The sequence below is a fragment of the Typopeltis vanoorti genome, chromosome 7, assembly GCF_054136105.1.
Source record: "Typopeltis vanoorti isolate ZY-2024b chromosome 7, IOZ_Tvanoo_1.0, whole genome shotgun sequence".
Taxonomy (NCBI): domain Eukaryota; kingdom Metazoa; phylum Arthropoda; class Arachnida; order Uropygi; family Thelyphonidae; genus Typopeltis; species Typopeltis vanoorti.
Window position 1 is genome coordinate 125836933 of NC_143555.1, and position 16455 is coordinate 125853387.

Consider the following 16455-nt stretch of genomic DNA (forward strand, 5'->3'; position numbering starts at 1 on the left):
TATTTCCGTAAGCTCTCTTGTCAATTTTACGAAACTTTCAATAGTTTCTATATTTGGCTTTGAAATAATGCTGGATCTAATATCACTTTACTTATATTTGCATCACCGAAATGAAGCCTTTTGGCTCTTTATTTTAGTAAACCACTAGAAACGTTCCTCTTTTGGGGTGCTGCACCCCTCCATATACACAAATTGCTAACAGCTATTTGATCCAACCCACTAATCTTATATCTAATCCCATCTGTTCCAATTTATTTACCAACTTATCAAGTGGCAATCTATCAAAAACTTTTGCAAAATCTAAGTATACCACTGCATACATAGATTTTGGGTAAATTGGTAAAACATGACATCCCCCTTAACAAATCCATGCTGACCATCATAGAGAATACTGCTGTTATCACCCACCTCTGTATTTTATCTCTCATCAACCTATCCAACAGCCTAACAACAACCTCTGATACACAGATTGGCCTATAAATTGTGGCCTAGGCCTTACCACCACCTTTGTTAAGTGAAATAACGTTACCCTTTTTTTCCACTCCTTTGGGAATTATGTTGTTGCAAGACTTGTTAAACAGGCATGCCAATGTTGTTATCTCTCTGAATAATAATTCATTATTACAAACATTTCACCTGAAATTAACAGGCCATCATCAGCGCACAAGCACAATCACAAGACGAAGCTAGAACAAAGGATTGTTATTCCTTTTTTACAGATCAGCCACATAATGGAGTTCTACCATAACGGGTGGGTACAAACTAAGATGAGCTGTTACATACAACAGGATTCAACCATCCTCCATCTCAAAAAATAGGCATAATCAAACCATTGCTCAATAGAGCAATGATTTGATTATGCCTATATTTGTGCACGGAGCACATTATCTGCTCCAATCCTGATGATCTCTTATAAGAACTCGACATGATTCAAAGCTGCAGAACAGCTCTACTTCAAGGAAGTTTAAACACATCCTGGACACATACAAGCTAGTCCCTAAGAACCCTGAACTAGTACAACAAGACCCTATCCTATATGTTATGGGCATCTCAGAGGCAACTCCTGAAAAGATACAGTTTAGTTCTGACATTCTACTGTATCAACAAAATCTCCTGCTGGTTATCCTCTACTAAAGATAAACAAGCTCCTCCCCTCTCTCTCTCTTTACCAGGTCTAATATAATTGCCTCTGTTCCTACTTTGAACAAACAGGATGTTCAGTCAAAAAATGATTACAGGAACACCAGTATTATATCAACCACAATAAACCTGAAAAATCTGTCCTAGCACAGCATGAGGTGGACACTTACTCCTCTGGTCTAATACTTTAACATTAGTGTTAGTCTAAGTTTGAGTTTTTTAAAGAGACTGCAAGTGCTTCTATGCTGCCCATCTTAAATTGGAATGACTGTCTATCCACTGCAAGATTTAAGAGCGCCTCATCCCTGCAAATGGCAAGAAATAGCATGCCCTCCCCCTTTTTTTTAATAATTTTTTCTTTATTAGTATGAGAATTTTGCATGGAAATTAGGCAAGGTTACCAAAAGGAAGCTACATCTGACTGTCCCCACATTTAGGGGAATCTGGATTATTAAATGAAAGAATAACACATGAAAACAAGAGCTGCATAAAAAGAAAGATAATTGTGGATCTGATGTCATGAGAAGAGTGATGATGAGACTCTGGAGTGCTATAGAGAGCAGGCTTGAAGAATATAATCATTATGTAGCAAGAAAAAGGAAGAATGACCATTGAGGAATAAATTGACTATTGGGAATGTGAATGATAGAAAAAAATGTTAGCGGCACAAGAAATATCTGAGTTGTTAAGTGATCACTTTGGTATATATATTCCAGGCAGATCCAGTAGCTCTCTGGATGCCAATGGAGGAACTGGATGAAAGAATATAGATATGGTTAGAAATAATAAAGCAGAGCAAGATAATTCCATACAGAAGAATGGCGCTAAGAATAATTCAGTGAATTATAGACCATCAGAATCTCTGGTGTCATCAAGGTACTGGAAAGGCTGGTTAGGAATCATGTGCAAAAAAGTGGTAGATGACACTAGGATCCTCTATGCTTTTTTTTTTTTAATGGTAATCTTGTTTTAAACAATCTGCTCATGTTCTATAATAGAGTGACAGCAGAGATGGGTAAGGATATACCAAGTTACCAATGCATTTGAAAGGATGAATTGACAAGTAGCTCATAAAAAGTGATGTATGGTGGTGCTAAGAGCCCCAAGTCAGAATGATATGGTTTTAAAAGAGGTAAACCGTGAGTAGACATATCGGTACAAAATAAATAACCGAAAAAACTCACGATTTATTAGTATAATTTTCGCCTGTGTGTCACAGGCATCTTCAGTACATTAAGCTTAAAATTAAACATGATGGTGATGAATACTAACTGACAATTCCAAAAAGCGCCACCTAAGTAGCTGGTGTAAGATAACTAAAAAGGTCAATAACTTTCCTAAAAAAAAAAAAAAAAAAAAAAAAAAAAAATTAATACAATAAAAAGTTAGGAAAGATTAGCTGATTTGTAAAGTACTATCTCGCATAAAGGGGATAGACGTAAGCCGTCGGATCTGTTTAAGTTAGGAGAATGAAGTAGAGTTTCACGTTTCTTTATAAAGGCGTTCCATGAGAAACTGACTTTTGTGAAGAACTCTTGTCTTCCTCCAATGAACTCTGTGTCTAGTGAAGATGGCATGTTCAGAAATTCCAGACTTTTCAGGTTTAAAGTATTCAATATAAGATTGGTGTTCTTCTAGCCGAACAGAAGCAGATCTTCCCGTTTGTCCGAAATAAGATAATCCACAAGAGCACAGAATCTGGTAGACACCTGGATGATTAAGATGTGGAAGCTTGTCCTTAGGAGAAGTGAGAAAGGTCGAGATTTTTCTAAACGGTCGAAAGGCAACAAAAATATTCAGTGGTTTTAAAACTTTTGCTATACGTTCACTGATGCCTTGTACATAAAGGATAGTAATGCGCATTATTTCTTCCTTGTTTGAAGAGGAAGACATATTAAAACTACTCAAAGTTCTTTTAATGAAGCAATTCTTATAACCATTAGATAGAAAGGAAGAAGTTATGTATTGTAGTTCTTTCTGTAAAAGATCGTCTGTAGAACAAAAGGAGTGGGCCCGATGAACCAGTGTTTTAATAGTTCCTGCCTTTTGACTGGGATGGTGATGAGATTCTGCATGGATATAATGGCCTGTATGAGTCTTCTTTCTATAAACTGAGAAATGTAGGTTACCATCTGGTTGGTGAAGAATTAGAAGATCTAAAAAGGCTAACTGCTTATTTGATTCTACTTCTAGGGTAAACTTGATCCTAGGATGAAATGCATTTAACTTAGTGAGAAATTGTTGAAGTTCATCAGAAGAGCCATTCCATACAGCAAAATGTCATCGACATATCTGAACCAATGCATAGGTCTGGGAGAAATATTGTCAAAGATACGTTGTTCAAAATGTTCCATAAAGAAATTGGAAATAGCAGGAGAAAGAGGATTACCCATTGCTGTTCCTTCAATTTGTTGATACAACTTATTTTTAAAGGAAAAATAACCAGAATTTATTACAAAATCAAATACGTTTACAATGTACGAAGGAAATTCCTGTTGTAGTAATTCAATACTTTCCGAAAGAGGCACATTTGTAAATAAAGAAACATCTAAACTGATCATGATATCAGAAACGTCCAAATGAAGATCTGAAATTTTATTTTTGAAATCCAAAGTATTTTTTATATAAGTATCAGTTCTTCTAGTTGAAGAGGAGAGTAATTTCTCCTGCTATCTCCAATTTCTTTATGGAACATTTTGAACAACGTATCTTTGACAATATTTCTCCCAGACCTATGCATTGGTTCAGATATGTCTATGACATTTTGCTGTATGGAATGGCTCTTCTGATGAACTTCAACAATTTCTCACTAAGTTAAACGCATTTCATCCTAGGATCAAGTTTACCCTAGAAGTAGAATCAAATAAGCAGTCAGCCTTTTTAGATCTTCTAATTCTTCGCCAACCAGATGGCCTACATTTCCCAGTTTATAGAAAGAAGACTCATACAGGTCATTATATCCATGCGGAATCTCATCACCATCCCAGTCAAAAGGCAGGAACTATTAAAACACTGGTTCATCGGGCCCACTCCTTTTGTTCTACAGACGATCTTTTACAGAAAGAACTACAATACATAACTTCTTCCTTTCTATCTAATGGTTATAAGAATTGCTTCATTAAAAGAACTTTGAGTAGTTTTAATATGTGTTCCTCTTCAAACACAGAGGAAATAACGCGCATTACTATCCCTTATGTACAAGGCATCAGTGAATGTATAGCAAAAGTTTTGAAACCACTGAATATTTTTGTTGCTTTTCGACCGTTTAGAAAAATCTCCACCTTTCTCACTTCTCCTAAGGCCAACTTCCACATCTTAATCATCCAGGTGTCTACCAGATTCCGTGCTCTTGTGGATTATCTTATTTCAGACAAACGGGAAGATCTGCCTCTATTCGGCTAGAAGAACACCAATCTTATATGAATACTTTAAACCTGAAAAGTCTGGACTTTCTGAACATGCCATCTTCACTAGACACAGAGTTTATTGGAGAAAGACAAGAGTTCTTCACAAAAGTCAGTTTCTCATGGAACGCCTTTATAAAGAAACATGTGAAACTCTACTTCATTCTCCTAACTTAAACAGATCCGACAGCTTACGTCTATCCCCTTTATGGGAGATAGTATTTACAAATCAGCTAATCTTTCCTAACTTTTTATTGTATTAATTTTTTTTTTTTTTTTTAGGAAAGTTATTGACCTTTTTAGTTATCTTACACCAGCTACTTAGGTGGCGCTTTTTGGAATTGTCAGTTAGTGTTTAATTTTGAGCTTAATGTACTGAAGATGCCTCTGACACACAGGCGAAAATTATACTAATAAATAATCTTTCTACGTGAGTTTTTTCCGTTATTTATTGTGTACAGAATGATATGGTGTACCATAGCATTCTGACTACAAATCTCTGTTTCCACCACTCAATTCACCAATTACAGCACCATCTACTGCCCACCATCACCATCATTAGTATTTTCACACACAATCACAAACATCCATGCCCATGGCAGGATTCGAACTCACAGCCTTTTGGCTGGAAAGCAGATATGCTAACCACTCTGCCAACTAGTATTAATGGAAATTTGTTGGAAGTAGTCAATGAAGCTAGTCTTAAGGGTTATTGAGAATTTAGAGTTTACTAAGATGGTTAAGTCACTGCATTGCATAACAGCACTCATAAAGAGAACACTAGCTTGTAGGAATAGTGAAGTTATTTATCTACTTTGATAAGACCACATCTGGATTATTGTGCACAGATATGGTCACCTCATTTCCAGGGGGGGGGGGGGTTGAAAAAATTCAGTAATCAGTAACCAATATAATAATTCACCTTTGAAATTCTGCATATAAGGACAGATTGCGTGAATGGATCTCCAAAGTGTGAGGCATAGACAGAGGCGATATGATATGACAGAAATATACAAGTTAGTAAGGGGATCTTACAGTACAGACACAAATTATGGATTGCAAAGGCAGAATTTAGGGTCATTTCTGGAAACTGGCTAAGGATATTGTTAAGAAGTATGTGAGGTTCAGCTTCTTCTCATGTGTATGGTGAGTGTGTGCAATGGGGTCTTGTAAAACATTGTGAGTATATCTTTGGTAAATGTGTTCAAGGAGAGATATGACATATGTTTAAGTATGAGTGTCTAAATGGTTTCTCCCTCAATGAGTCCTTGGACCCTTCTTAAGGTGTATTCATAATTAATAATTACTGAATTAATAGCAATTGTGCAAATGTCAGGAAGCAAACCATATTGTTCATGTGGTAAGTGAGTAAGAATACTGCTGGAAAAATCCACAAATTATTGTCAACCAGGAAACATAAGTCCATCTGGCAATGGCATGAACTCCAACTCCAACAAATTCATATCTATACCTGGAGAAAAATGTAACTACAGGTACACCACCAATTTTCTGGCAACAAATGGTTTGGCATCTCCTTCAGTCTGGACAAAATTACAATCACCCAATAAATTCACTGGACAGTCACAGATCACACTGCTTGTGCATAAGCCCACATAATTATTTACATCTGCACCTGATGGTGATTTCTTGATTTTGAGTGATTCTTAACTTATCTTGTTTACATTTAGCTAGAGCTTCTAAGCAAGGGCCAGTTCACAGTGGTAAACAGTAGTAAAGTCAAGCCAAAGTACAAGTCCATATCCACTTGCACTGTATCATTTTATACTAATGCATTTCATTTAATTACTTAATTCACATTTAATTAAATTTACACTTAATATTCAAGTTTCTAGTGCCTTACTGTGCTTTAGAGACATATGAGAGATATAATTAGTGGGTCAAAAGTGCATTGATGAATTATGTGACACCCATTAGTCCAGCAAAACAGCTACTTTGGCAAGGCTCTGGAACAGCAGTGTACCTATATTGCAAAATGTGTTCAAAGTCAGTTTTATGTTTGTGAGGGAAACACCTGGAGATAAAGTAACCCCACAGTCTAAAATCAACTCAATGCTGAAAAAACATGAACATCAGGTGAACCATATACTGACTAATCCCCAGTATGACCAAACCAATATGCATACCACAAAATTCACTAACTGCATATAGGGTGTCATGTGCATATTCACTCAGCTTATTGTCTCACTCATGCTATCTCTCTCTCTCACCTTTTTTGACTTATTTTTATTATTTATTCATACATATTTACACACAGACACAACAATACTAACACTGCCAAAACAGATAATTATACGTTTCAATTAAACTTTCCTCCAATTAGAACTATTTAATTTTCTCTTAAAAGTTACATATTTCAAAATATCTATAACCCCCATTGAGGAAGGCCATTTTATATATCTTCTATAGTAAAAAATGAACTTTGTATAATATAAATGTTATTCTCCATTAACTAAAATACATATCAACAGATAAAGTTTGTCTATGGCAAAATGTCGTTTACAAGCAAAAAAAAAAGAGCATCTCTAACAAAGAGTCTTACCCATTGAGCATGATGGGTTCTCTGATGTTCTTACTCTTACTGACCAAACGGGTGCTTGAAGGGGATCTAAATCACTGTCATAATATTAAAAATATAGTTTTAGATTATATTATGGTTACTAAATGGAAAAATTAACATATAATAATATTAATAATTTATTATAAAAGAGTAAAAATATACAGGGTGACATAAAATAACTTTCCCTCTTTGGAAGCATCTGTAGCTAAAACCAATAAACAGAATGAGACCAAATTTTATATTGAGACTTTTGAAGGCACAGGGAAATGATTTCTGCGAAAAAAAGGATTTAGTATGAAAAGTCGCTAATAGGGGAAATTTTGGCACTGGCAGAGCCGAAAGCAGTCATATATTTCCAGTAAATGCAGGTAAAAAGGATTATGCAAATTTTACTGTGCATACATGACAGCAGCATCACCAATTAAACTTAAAAAGGGATTGGGAATGTTGTATACTGGTGGCATTCCCAACTTGCATGTCTTGAAAGAGAACATAAAACGGGCTGTTATTAACATCCAATCCGACTCCTTATGCTCTCGGCTGTAGAGTATGTCACACACCGAATGCAATTTATTATACACAAGAAAGGTCAGCACATTGAAAATCGTGTATGTGGTCCAGGGGACCCTGATTCGGATGAATAAAACATTATTTCCTGTGAGTTCAATCACTACATTAATTTCTGTGTCTCTTGCAAGTTGTTGTTTTAGTTTAATTATTATTATTATTATTATTATTATTATCATTGTAACGCACCACATATCCAGCTGGAATGAGTGACGCGGCTGTCGCTTACACCATCGAAATGTTATTATTCCATTTTATCTGCCTTTAATGTAATTATCTGCTTGTTTTTGGCTCTGCCAGTGCCAAAATTTCCCCTATCGGCGACTTTTAGTACTAAATATTTTTTTCGTGGAAATCATCTCCCCATGCCTTCAAAAGTCTCAATATAAAATTTGGTCTCCTTCTGTTCACTGGTTTTAGCTACAGATGCTTCCAAAGAGGGAAAGTTATTTTATGGCCACCCTGTGTTTATGAAGTAATCTTCCACATATGAGATGTGGCAGATTACATTACTATTCCACATCTCATGATTTAATCTTCTACTGCTCTCCTTTAAATTTTCATGCTGGGTAAGTATGTGAGTTATTCTTAATATAGCAAGTATCATGCTGTTTAATAAGTTCTTAAAAATGAGTAAATGTAACAAAAAAAAAAATGTAAAATGTGGCTTTCTTATTTCATATAAATCAGAATTATTTAACAGTGCCTGATCAGAGACAATTAAACATTCATAACTTAAAGTGTGATTCAAAAATAGATTTTTTCAGATTAATTTTTTCAGATATCATATAAAAATAGATATATATATATATATATTGATCTCTCAATTATCCCAACTTTCAGTTGAATAACCAATTAACCAATCCTTGAATGGATTAATGTTTCAACTGAATCTTGTAGTCTACCAATGTGTAACTGTACTTTCAGTTATCTAACCATTCAGTTATCTGAAGGGTTAGACAAATAGCTCTCTTGCTGTGGTTGGATTATTATTATTATACAGCATCTCTATGAAGTCTGGAAACTCATTGTTGAAAAACCACACTAGCATTTATACTCACAAAAAAACCTATTATACCTCTCCTTAAACTTATTCACTGCCAGGACACTCACAACTAATTCTGGCAGTTATTTCACTCATTCACCACTCTCCATGTAAAAAATCAAGTCCTAATACTATAAATTATATATTTAGTTTAATCCTTTATCCAAGTATAAGCAAACAAACTTTGCACCTGAAGTATCTTCCAGACTGGGGCAAAGTTTATAAATTATATATATAAACTTTCACAATAGAGATTTAAGAAGTTTCCTTCAGTCACCTATGAGCCTTCAACTTCAGCATGTCAGCTAAAGAGGAGGCGATTAAGATGTGGTTACAATGTATTAATCTTGAAAATAGAGAGCTGTTTTAATAGTTATTTGTTTTGTATATACTGAATATTTTATTTACTACTCTCATCCTTGAATATTAGTATGAAAAATAGATACGTTTTCGATTGAATTAATCTTGAAAGATCAAAATATTGTTGGTTTGGGAACACAACTTCCCATGTTATAAGCCTTATGTTTTATGCGATATATGTGGTGACTCTAGAGATTGCTCCCCATCCCAGGCATATAATGAGAGATACTTGTATGCAGAAATATATAGGGATAATGGTAGACAAAGAGTTGAAGTTCAGAGGACATATTGCAAAAGGTAAAATTACTCAAAGCTCAAAGGATTACTTGGATGTTGAAAAACTTGCCAACAAGTAAAGATAGTGATGCTATTAACCTTCTTTATAAGGCTATGGTTTGACTGCATCTTGACTACAGTGCACAGATTTGGTCACTTGGGTTTTTGGAGATCAGCAGGTGGTAGAGAGAATTCAGAGAAGAGTGACAATGCTGGTGACAGGTCTGTGGAATGGTCCCTATGAGGATAGATTGAAGGTGTGTGTGGGTTATAAGGTTTTCTGAGTGATACACCATCAGAGGTCTTATTTTGTAGTACCCAGAAGCACTGCCATCCAAAAGCAATGTGCAGAGGTCACTGGCAGCTTTAAATCCAGGCACTGTCTTCTCTTTCATGGATATGTAAACACAACTGCACACACTTTCAAAACAGGCTAGTTTCATCTGGAATAAACACCTGGTTCGGTATGCAATCTCCATATGCTATCTATGTTTTGAAGAGATCAGTGATGTAATCTGTAACTACAGTCTCACCAGTCTTGAGATATGAAATGCATAGTAACACTTATAGCAGTTGAACCACCCACAATTTGAAGCAAAAAATGTTAGCTGATTTCATCTTTTGTGAGATCTTCATTAAGGTGGGTCCCATAACTGCTTATGAATCACACTATGGTGTCTGTTAACTTCTTTCCAAGCAGTGAATGTTTCAAATTGGAAAAGATACAAGAAATTACTAAGAAAATGGGAAAGTAGGGAATAAATATTTTAAGAATAAGTGAGCTGAGATGGACAGGCTTTGGAAGAGTGAGAACAGTAGATGGATATCAAATACTGTATTTAGGATTGGATGAAAATCATAAAAGAGGTGTGACACTTATATTTAGTGCAGAGACAAGTAAATGCTTGATAAATTGGAAGCCCATAAGTGATCAGATAATATTAGCTAGATTATATTCAAGATCTATTAAATTAACCATAATACAACTTTACACACCAAAAACTGAGAAAGCCCTTGGAAAGAAGGAGAATTTTTATGATAAGCCATAGAGATGTACATACTGGCTGAATACAATATTAGTATACAAAACAGATTCAACTCGCTCAATTTGTGTGAAAGAGAACCAGATGCGCTATGTGAAGAGATTAAAGATATAATTAAAACAGAAGCAAAGAAGAATATTCCAACAGTTTGTAAGAAGAAGTCTACATGGCTGTCAAAAGATGCCATCAAAACTGCTCAGGATAAGAGGAAAATGAAGGCCACAGGAAATTTGCAGGAAGTATGGCATTTGAATGCAGAGTTTCAACAATAAGCCAAAAGAGACAAGAGAAAATACTTTAACCAGGAATGCTAACAACAGAAGACTAAAACAAGAAAGGAAAAAACAAGAGATCTTTTCAAAAAGATCAGGGAACTGACAGGGAAGTTTAGCACCAAGGTGACAATATTGAAAAGTAATCACAAAGGATATCTCACAGAAGCTGCAGTCATCAAAGAAAGATGGAAAGAGTATAGAAGACCTTTACAGAAAGGACTCCAAAATTACTGAGAAATTTGAAGAGCAGGATTATACACAGGAGCCAGTACCACTGGAGAGTGAAGTGAGGTGGGCATTGCAACAGCTATCCAGTAAGAAAGCACCAGGAGGGGATGGAATACCTATTGAGCTGCTCAAAGACCTGGGAGAAGAAGCATTTAAAATTTCAACAACTCGATGTCAATGAATTTGGATCACAATTACATGGCCTACAGAATGGAAAAAATCAATTTATATACCTCTATTGAAGAAAGGCAATGCAAGAGAGTGGGAAAATTACAGAACTATAGCACTGATTCCTCATGCAAGTAAAGTCTTACTTAAGATCATTCAGAAAAGACTGGAACCATTAATGAAAGAGAAATGCCAGACGAAAAGGCAGAGGAACATCAAAAGAACGTCCCATGACTACAGTAAGGCTTTTGACTCTGTAGATCATGTGAAACTGTGGAATGTGTTAAGAATAATTGGAGTACTAGAGCATTTCATTATCCTTCTAAGGAATTTTTATCATGAACAAGAACCACTGTCCAAACAAATATTGGAGAACCTGAGAATTTCGCATAGGTAATGTGCGAAAAGGGTGTATTTTATCTCCATACCTATTTAACTTGTACAATGAATACATTTTAAGAATGGCAGGGTTGGAGAAGGCTTCAGTTGGAATTAAAATTGGAAGAAATATTAATAATTTGAGGTATATAGATAATACCACCTTGCTAGGAGAATGCAAAGAAGATTTGGAGGAACTTATTATGAAAGCTAAAGATAAACAAATGCTAAATATGGCTTTAAACTTAAATCAAAAATACAAAAGTTACAGCAACATGTGAACTTACCGATTTTGAAGTAGATGGGGAGAAAATGGAAGTAGTGAACAATTTTGTGCTCCTAGGATCCCAGATTGATAAAGATGGGCATTGTATTGTATTGAAGAAGTTAGAAGAAGATTATTACTCAGAAGGAAAGCAATGACAATTTTAAACAAGATCTTTAAAGAAAAGATATTAGCCTCACAATAAAAATCAGAATTGTGAAAGCAATGGTATTTCCTGTGGTGCTGTATGGATGTGAAAGTTGGACCTGAGAAAGAGTGAAAGAAGGAAGATAGATGCATTTGAATTATGGATTTGGAGATGCTTACTAAGAATACAATGGACTGCAAAGCAAACCAATAAATCAGTGATAGACAGAATAAAGCCAGATTGCTCCCTCAAAGCTATGATCATCAAGCAAACAAATTGTCATACCCTGGGCATATTATGCGAGCAAATGACAGTTAGGAGAAGAAGATGATGCTTGCTAAAGTTGATGGAAGCAGAAGAGGAAGACCAAGAATTAGATGGATGAACAGAGTTAAAGAAGCAACTGGAATGCGACTAGAAATTGGCCAGAGACATGGTGATTCTACTCTCTGAATGGAGAGAGTAGAATCACCAGGAGTCAAAAACAGCTCGATGGAACATAACAACAACAACATGGATGAGCATGACATAATTATTCTTATGGGTGACATGAATGCTAAAGTTGGCAAAAGATGAGAGAGCAGTAGGTAATGACGTATGTAGTCCAAGAAATGAGAATGGTGACCTACTGGTGGAATTTTGTGAATGAATAATCTTGTGATAGGAGGAAGCTTATTTAAACATAAAGACATACATAAAATGACCTGGATACACCAGATGGTAAAAACCAAAATGCAAATTGATCATATTCCAATCAAGGGTAACTTTAGCGGTTCACTATTAGATGTTAAAGTAAAGGCAAGGAGCTGATGTCGAATTTAATCATTACTTAGTAACAGCTCAAAATTAAATTTTAAAAAATTAGAAAACAAAATGGAAGGATAAAATATATGTATAAATTAAAAATGAATGAAATTAAGAAAAATGTTTCTATTATGATAAAAAATCAATTTCATTTTTTGAAAATGAGAATCCAGGAAGTGAGAAAGCCTAGACGACATGAAAAATTTTTAAATGATATATAATGGAGGTTGCAAGAGACTGTCTGGGTGCTAAGAAGGATTAAAAGAACAAGGATTGGTTATCAGATAATATCAGAAAATGCTAAATCTCACAGAGTTAAAAAAATTCATTTGAGCAATTATAGAGAGAAAGACAAGTTAGTTAAAAAATCTGAAAAAGAATATAAAAGGAATTATACGGACAGTTTGGAAGAAGCACTGAAGGCTGCAACATTAGAACACATTGGAGATGACAAGGAAAATATGATCTGAGAAAAGAAGATCTGAGTAAATGCAATAAGAGACAAAGATGGTTTGCTGCTAACTGAAGAGGATAAGATTGTTAGAAGATGAAAAGAATACAAAAAATAATAATTATAAGTTCAATAATGGAAGGACCTCTTATAAGCATAGATTTAAATATTACATCAGAACCTATATTTAAAAATGAAATAAATATAGTAGAGAAAATGAAAACGGAAAAGCACTTCAGACAATGAATCATAATATAGTAATAGAAATGCTTAAGAGAAATAAAGAAACTTCTCTTGAAAAACTGCAACTGATCTTTAACAATGTGCCAGAGACTGAAGATATATCTAAACAGTGGAAAGAAGTAATGATGATAAATATAATCTAAGAATGGAGTTCTTACTGATGTGAAAATTGGAGTAGAATTAGTCTTCTGTCAGTACCTGCAAAATGTTTTTATAAAATATTGATAAATAAGATTAAACATGAAGTAGAGAAGATATTAAGAATAAATAATCTGGTTTTAGAAAAGGTGGGAGTACTGTGCACTACAATTTTAAGGAAAGTCACTGAACAAAACACAGAACTTCAGAAATCCATTACACCTAAATTTTATAGATGTTACTAAAGCATTTGACAGTATTAACAGAGAAATATTATGGTTAATGATTAAAAGTTGTGTTATTGCACAGTAAATATCTGATTATGTTGTATGAGGAAAGGTTTAACATAGTCAATGATTCATTATGAGAACAGTTACAGGTGAAAGAAGAGGAATTAAATGGAATCCTAATGTCACACTTAGAAGATCTAGATTACGCTGATAACAGAGTTCTGATATCATTAAAATACAATGATATACAAACAAATTGGTAGCCTTTCAACAACTGGAAGACTTGTTTAAAACAGATGAAATGGTTGGTCTTAAAATTATTATTATTATTATTATTAACATGTAACCTCCATGGAGTTAGAGCTCATCATGGGCAGTAAACACAATCAGACACAAAGCTCATCCAATAGTGCCTTTAACTGATTCAGTGCATTCACAACACACCCAGGCAACCTCCATGCAAAGAAACTTCTCACCACTCATTTGCACACACTCCTTATACAGTTTCCAGGGATGACTTCTTGTTATATTCTCCCTCCCTCCTATTCTATGAAAATTTTCTTCATTGGTAATCCCTGACCAACTTATATGTCTCAATCACATCCCTCCTCTGCCTCCTGCTATTCATGAGCCTTTCCAAATTACATTTTTCAATCTTTCTTCATGATCCACATTCCAAAGACCAGTTACCTTAAACTACTGCACATTTGCAATACCTGCTTAATTTCTTTCATTTCAATTTTTCATTAAAATGACATTACATTACATTATTAAACATGTCTTGAAAACATTTAATGATATGATATTTCATAATACTGGCAAGAGTCATTAAATATCATTTCTCTGTTGTCCGCGCAGTTAGCCTAGTGGCTTTGCGCTTCGCAACCATATGCCTGGGGAAGGAGTGTCCTAGGTTCTATTCCCATCAACGACGTGAGGAGCTTAAGAATCTTCCTCAGCCATAGCCAAGTTAGCCAGTCTTGGGCGTGGACAGCAGGGTTTTTTCCACCAGTTTATCTGGTGTTTTTCATCCTGCAAGCAGGCAAACCGGTCTGAGGACACACGGATTACAGTCAGGAATACTGACCCAGCCATAGGTCTGATTTGTCAGCCTATGCCGGTTCCAGATCCCGGATAAAATTTGGGGGGACTAGATGGTACTGTGAACTCCTGTAAAAAGGGGGAACGCAGTATCATCACACGAAATTATTTATTTATTTCTCTGTTTGATGATACAGTGGGTGTCTGCTTATCATGATTAACTGGGGGCAAAAAAAGCATCAGAGTTAAGCAAATTTCACAATTGTCAAGCATTAGAGACTATTTTTTTTTCTATAAAATCATTTAAATGTTGATTCATGTTGTCATTACCAATACAATATACATACAGATAGTGTCATAACAAAGAATATGTAAAGCACAACTAACAATTACCCTTTGATTTAACATATTTGCAATGGGACGATTGGGACTCTCTTGCCACTATCCTAAACATCTGGCAGGGTGAGTGAAACCACCCTGCCCACAGTAATTTTGTACATGCGTATTGGCAGATGCCCACATATCATGATGGTTCTTAGATTGTAACCGAATTTGCATGTAAGGGGGAACTAATGTCTGTTTTAGGATATATTGAAAAACAATAATTAAAGAGAATGCTACCTTTGAATAGGTGTAAATATGTGAACCATCATCAATCAGCCATGTGAGAATGATAAATACACTGGTGTCCAAAAGCTAAGGACAAACTACATTTTTACCTGTATATGAAAAAATTTTCATGACTACAGCTAAATGTAGACATAAATTTATTACCAGCATACTAATAAATTATTACATAAAAAATGTGTTATAAATTTTGTACAAATAAATTGCAATATGTTTTAGGCAAAAATTACAAATTTTCTAAAGAAGTAGTTAAGAAATTGACGTACAGTGCTTCCAGAAAACTATGCAGAGAGATATTTCAGTATGGAATATGTTCATCCCAAACTGCGATGCAGCTCTTTTTTTGTCATACCATGCTTAGCACCTAGTGACTCAGGAGTTCTTGAGGAAAAACTGGCTCGCTCCTTCTTCAGAGCAAGGATAAGGCCTTGTTGTTTTCTGGAGGGGGAATTTCAAGCAGCAATCCGCCTCCCTATTGCATCCCAAATGTGTTCTATGGGATTGAGATCTGGAGAGCATGCTGGCCACTCAATTCAGTTAATATCCTTGGGCTCTAGAAGTATCTCCACTGCTTGTGTATGATGTGGTGTGGCACTGTCATCCATAAAAATGAATTACTGTCCTACAACACTAAGAAACAATCAAACATGACATCGAAGAACTTCATTGCAATATCATTCACAAGTTATACTCCTTTTTTTTCCAACACCTGTAGCTCGGTGCATCCATTAAGCTAATGCCTCCCATACCATGCCCCCAGCACCACCTTATCTATTCCTTCCAATAAAATTCTCGCAATGGCAAGCAGCACCACTTTCATGCCAAATCAAGTTTTGTCTAGAATCTGAGGAAAGACTAAAATGACTCTGATCTGTAAAGAGTACATCATTAGTCCATTGGTGTTTTGTCCAAATTTTATTCATCAATGAAAACGTGCAATGAACTGTTTATAAAGAGATGCAGACTACAGGCCTTCAGATGTATAGGCCTACTTGTAGCAGATGTCTTGGCACAGTTTGTTAAGACATCCATGTATGTATATGTGT

General features: G+C 35.2%; 1 protein-coding gene across 1 annotated transcript in view; it reads right to left on the reverse strand.

Moving 5' to 3' along the window:
* The window catches only part of Rab3GAP1 (RAB3 GTPase activating protein subunit 1), a 584727-nt gene that overhangs the window by 378554 nt on the left and 189718 nt on the right, over positions 1 to 16455 (reverse strand). The window contains exon 11 of the mRNA XM_090395461.1: positions 7105 to 7178. Within this exon, the coding sequence (XP_090251587.1) occupies positions 7105 to 7178 (74 nt within the window). The remainder of the gene's footprint in view (positions 1 to 7104; positions 7179 to 16455) is intronic.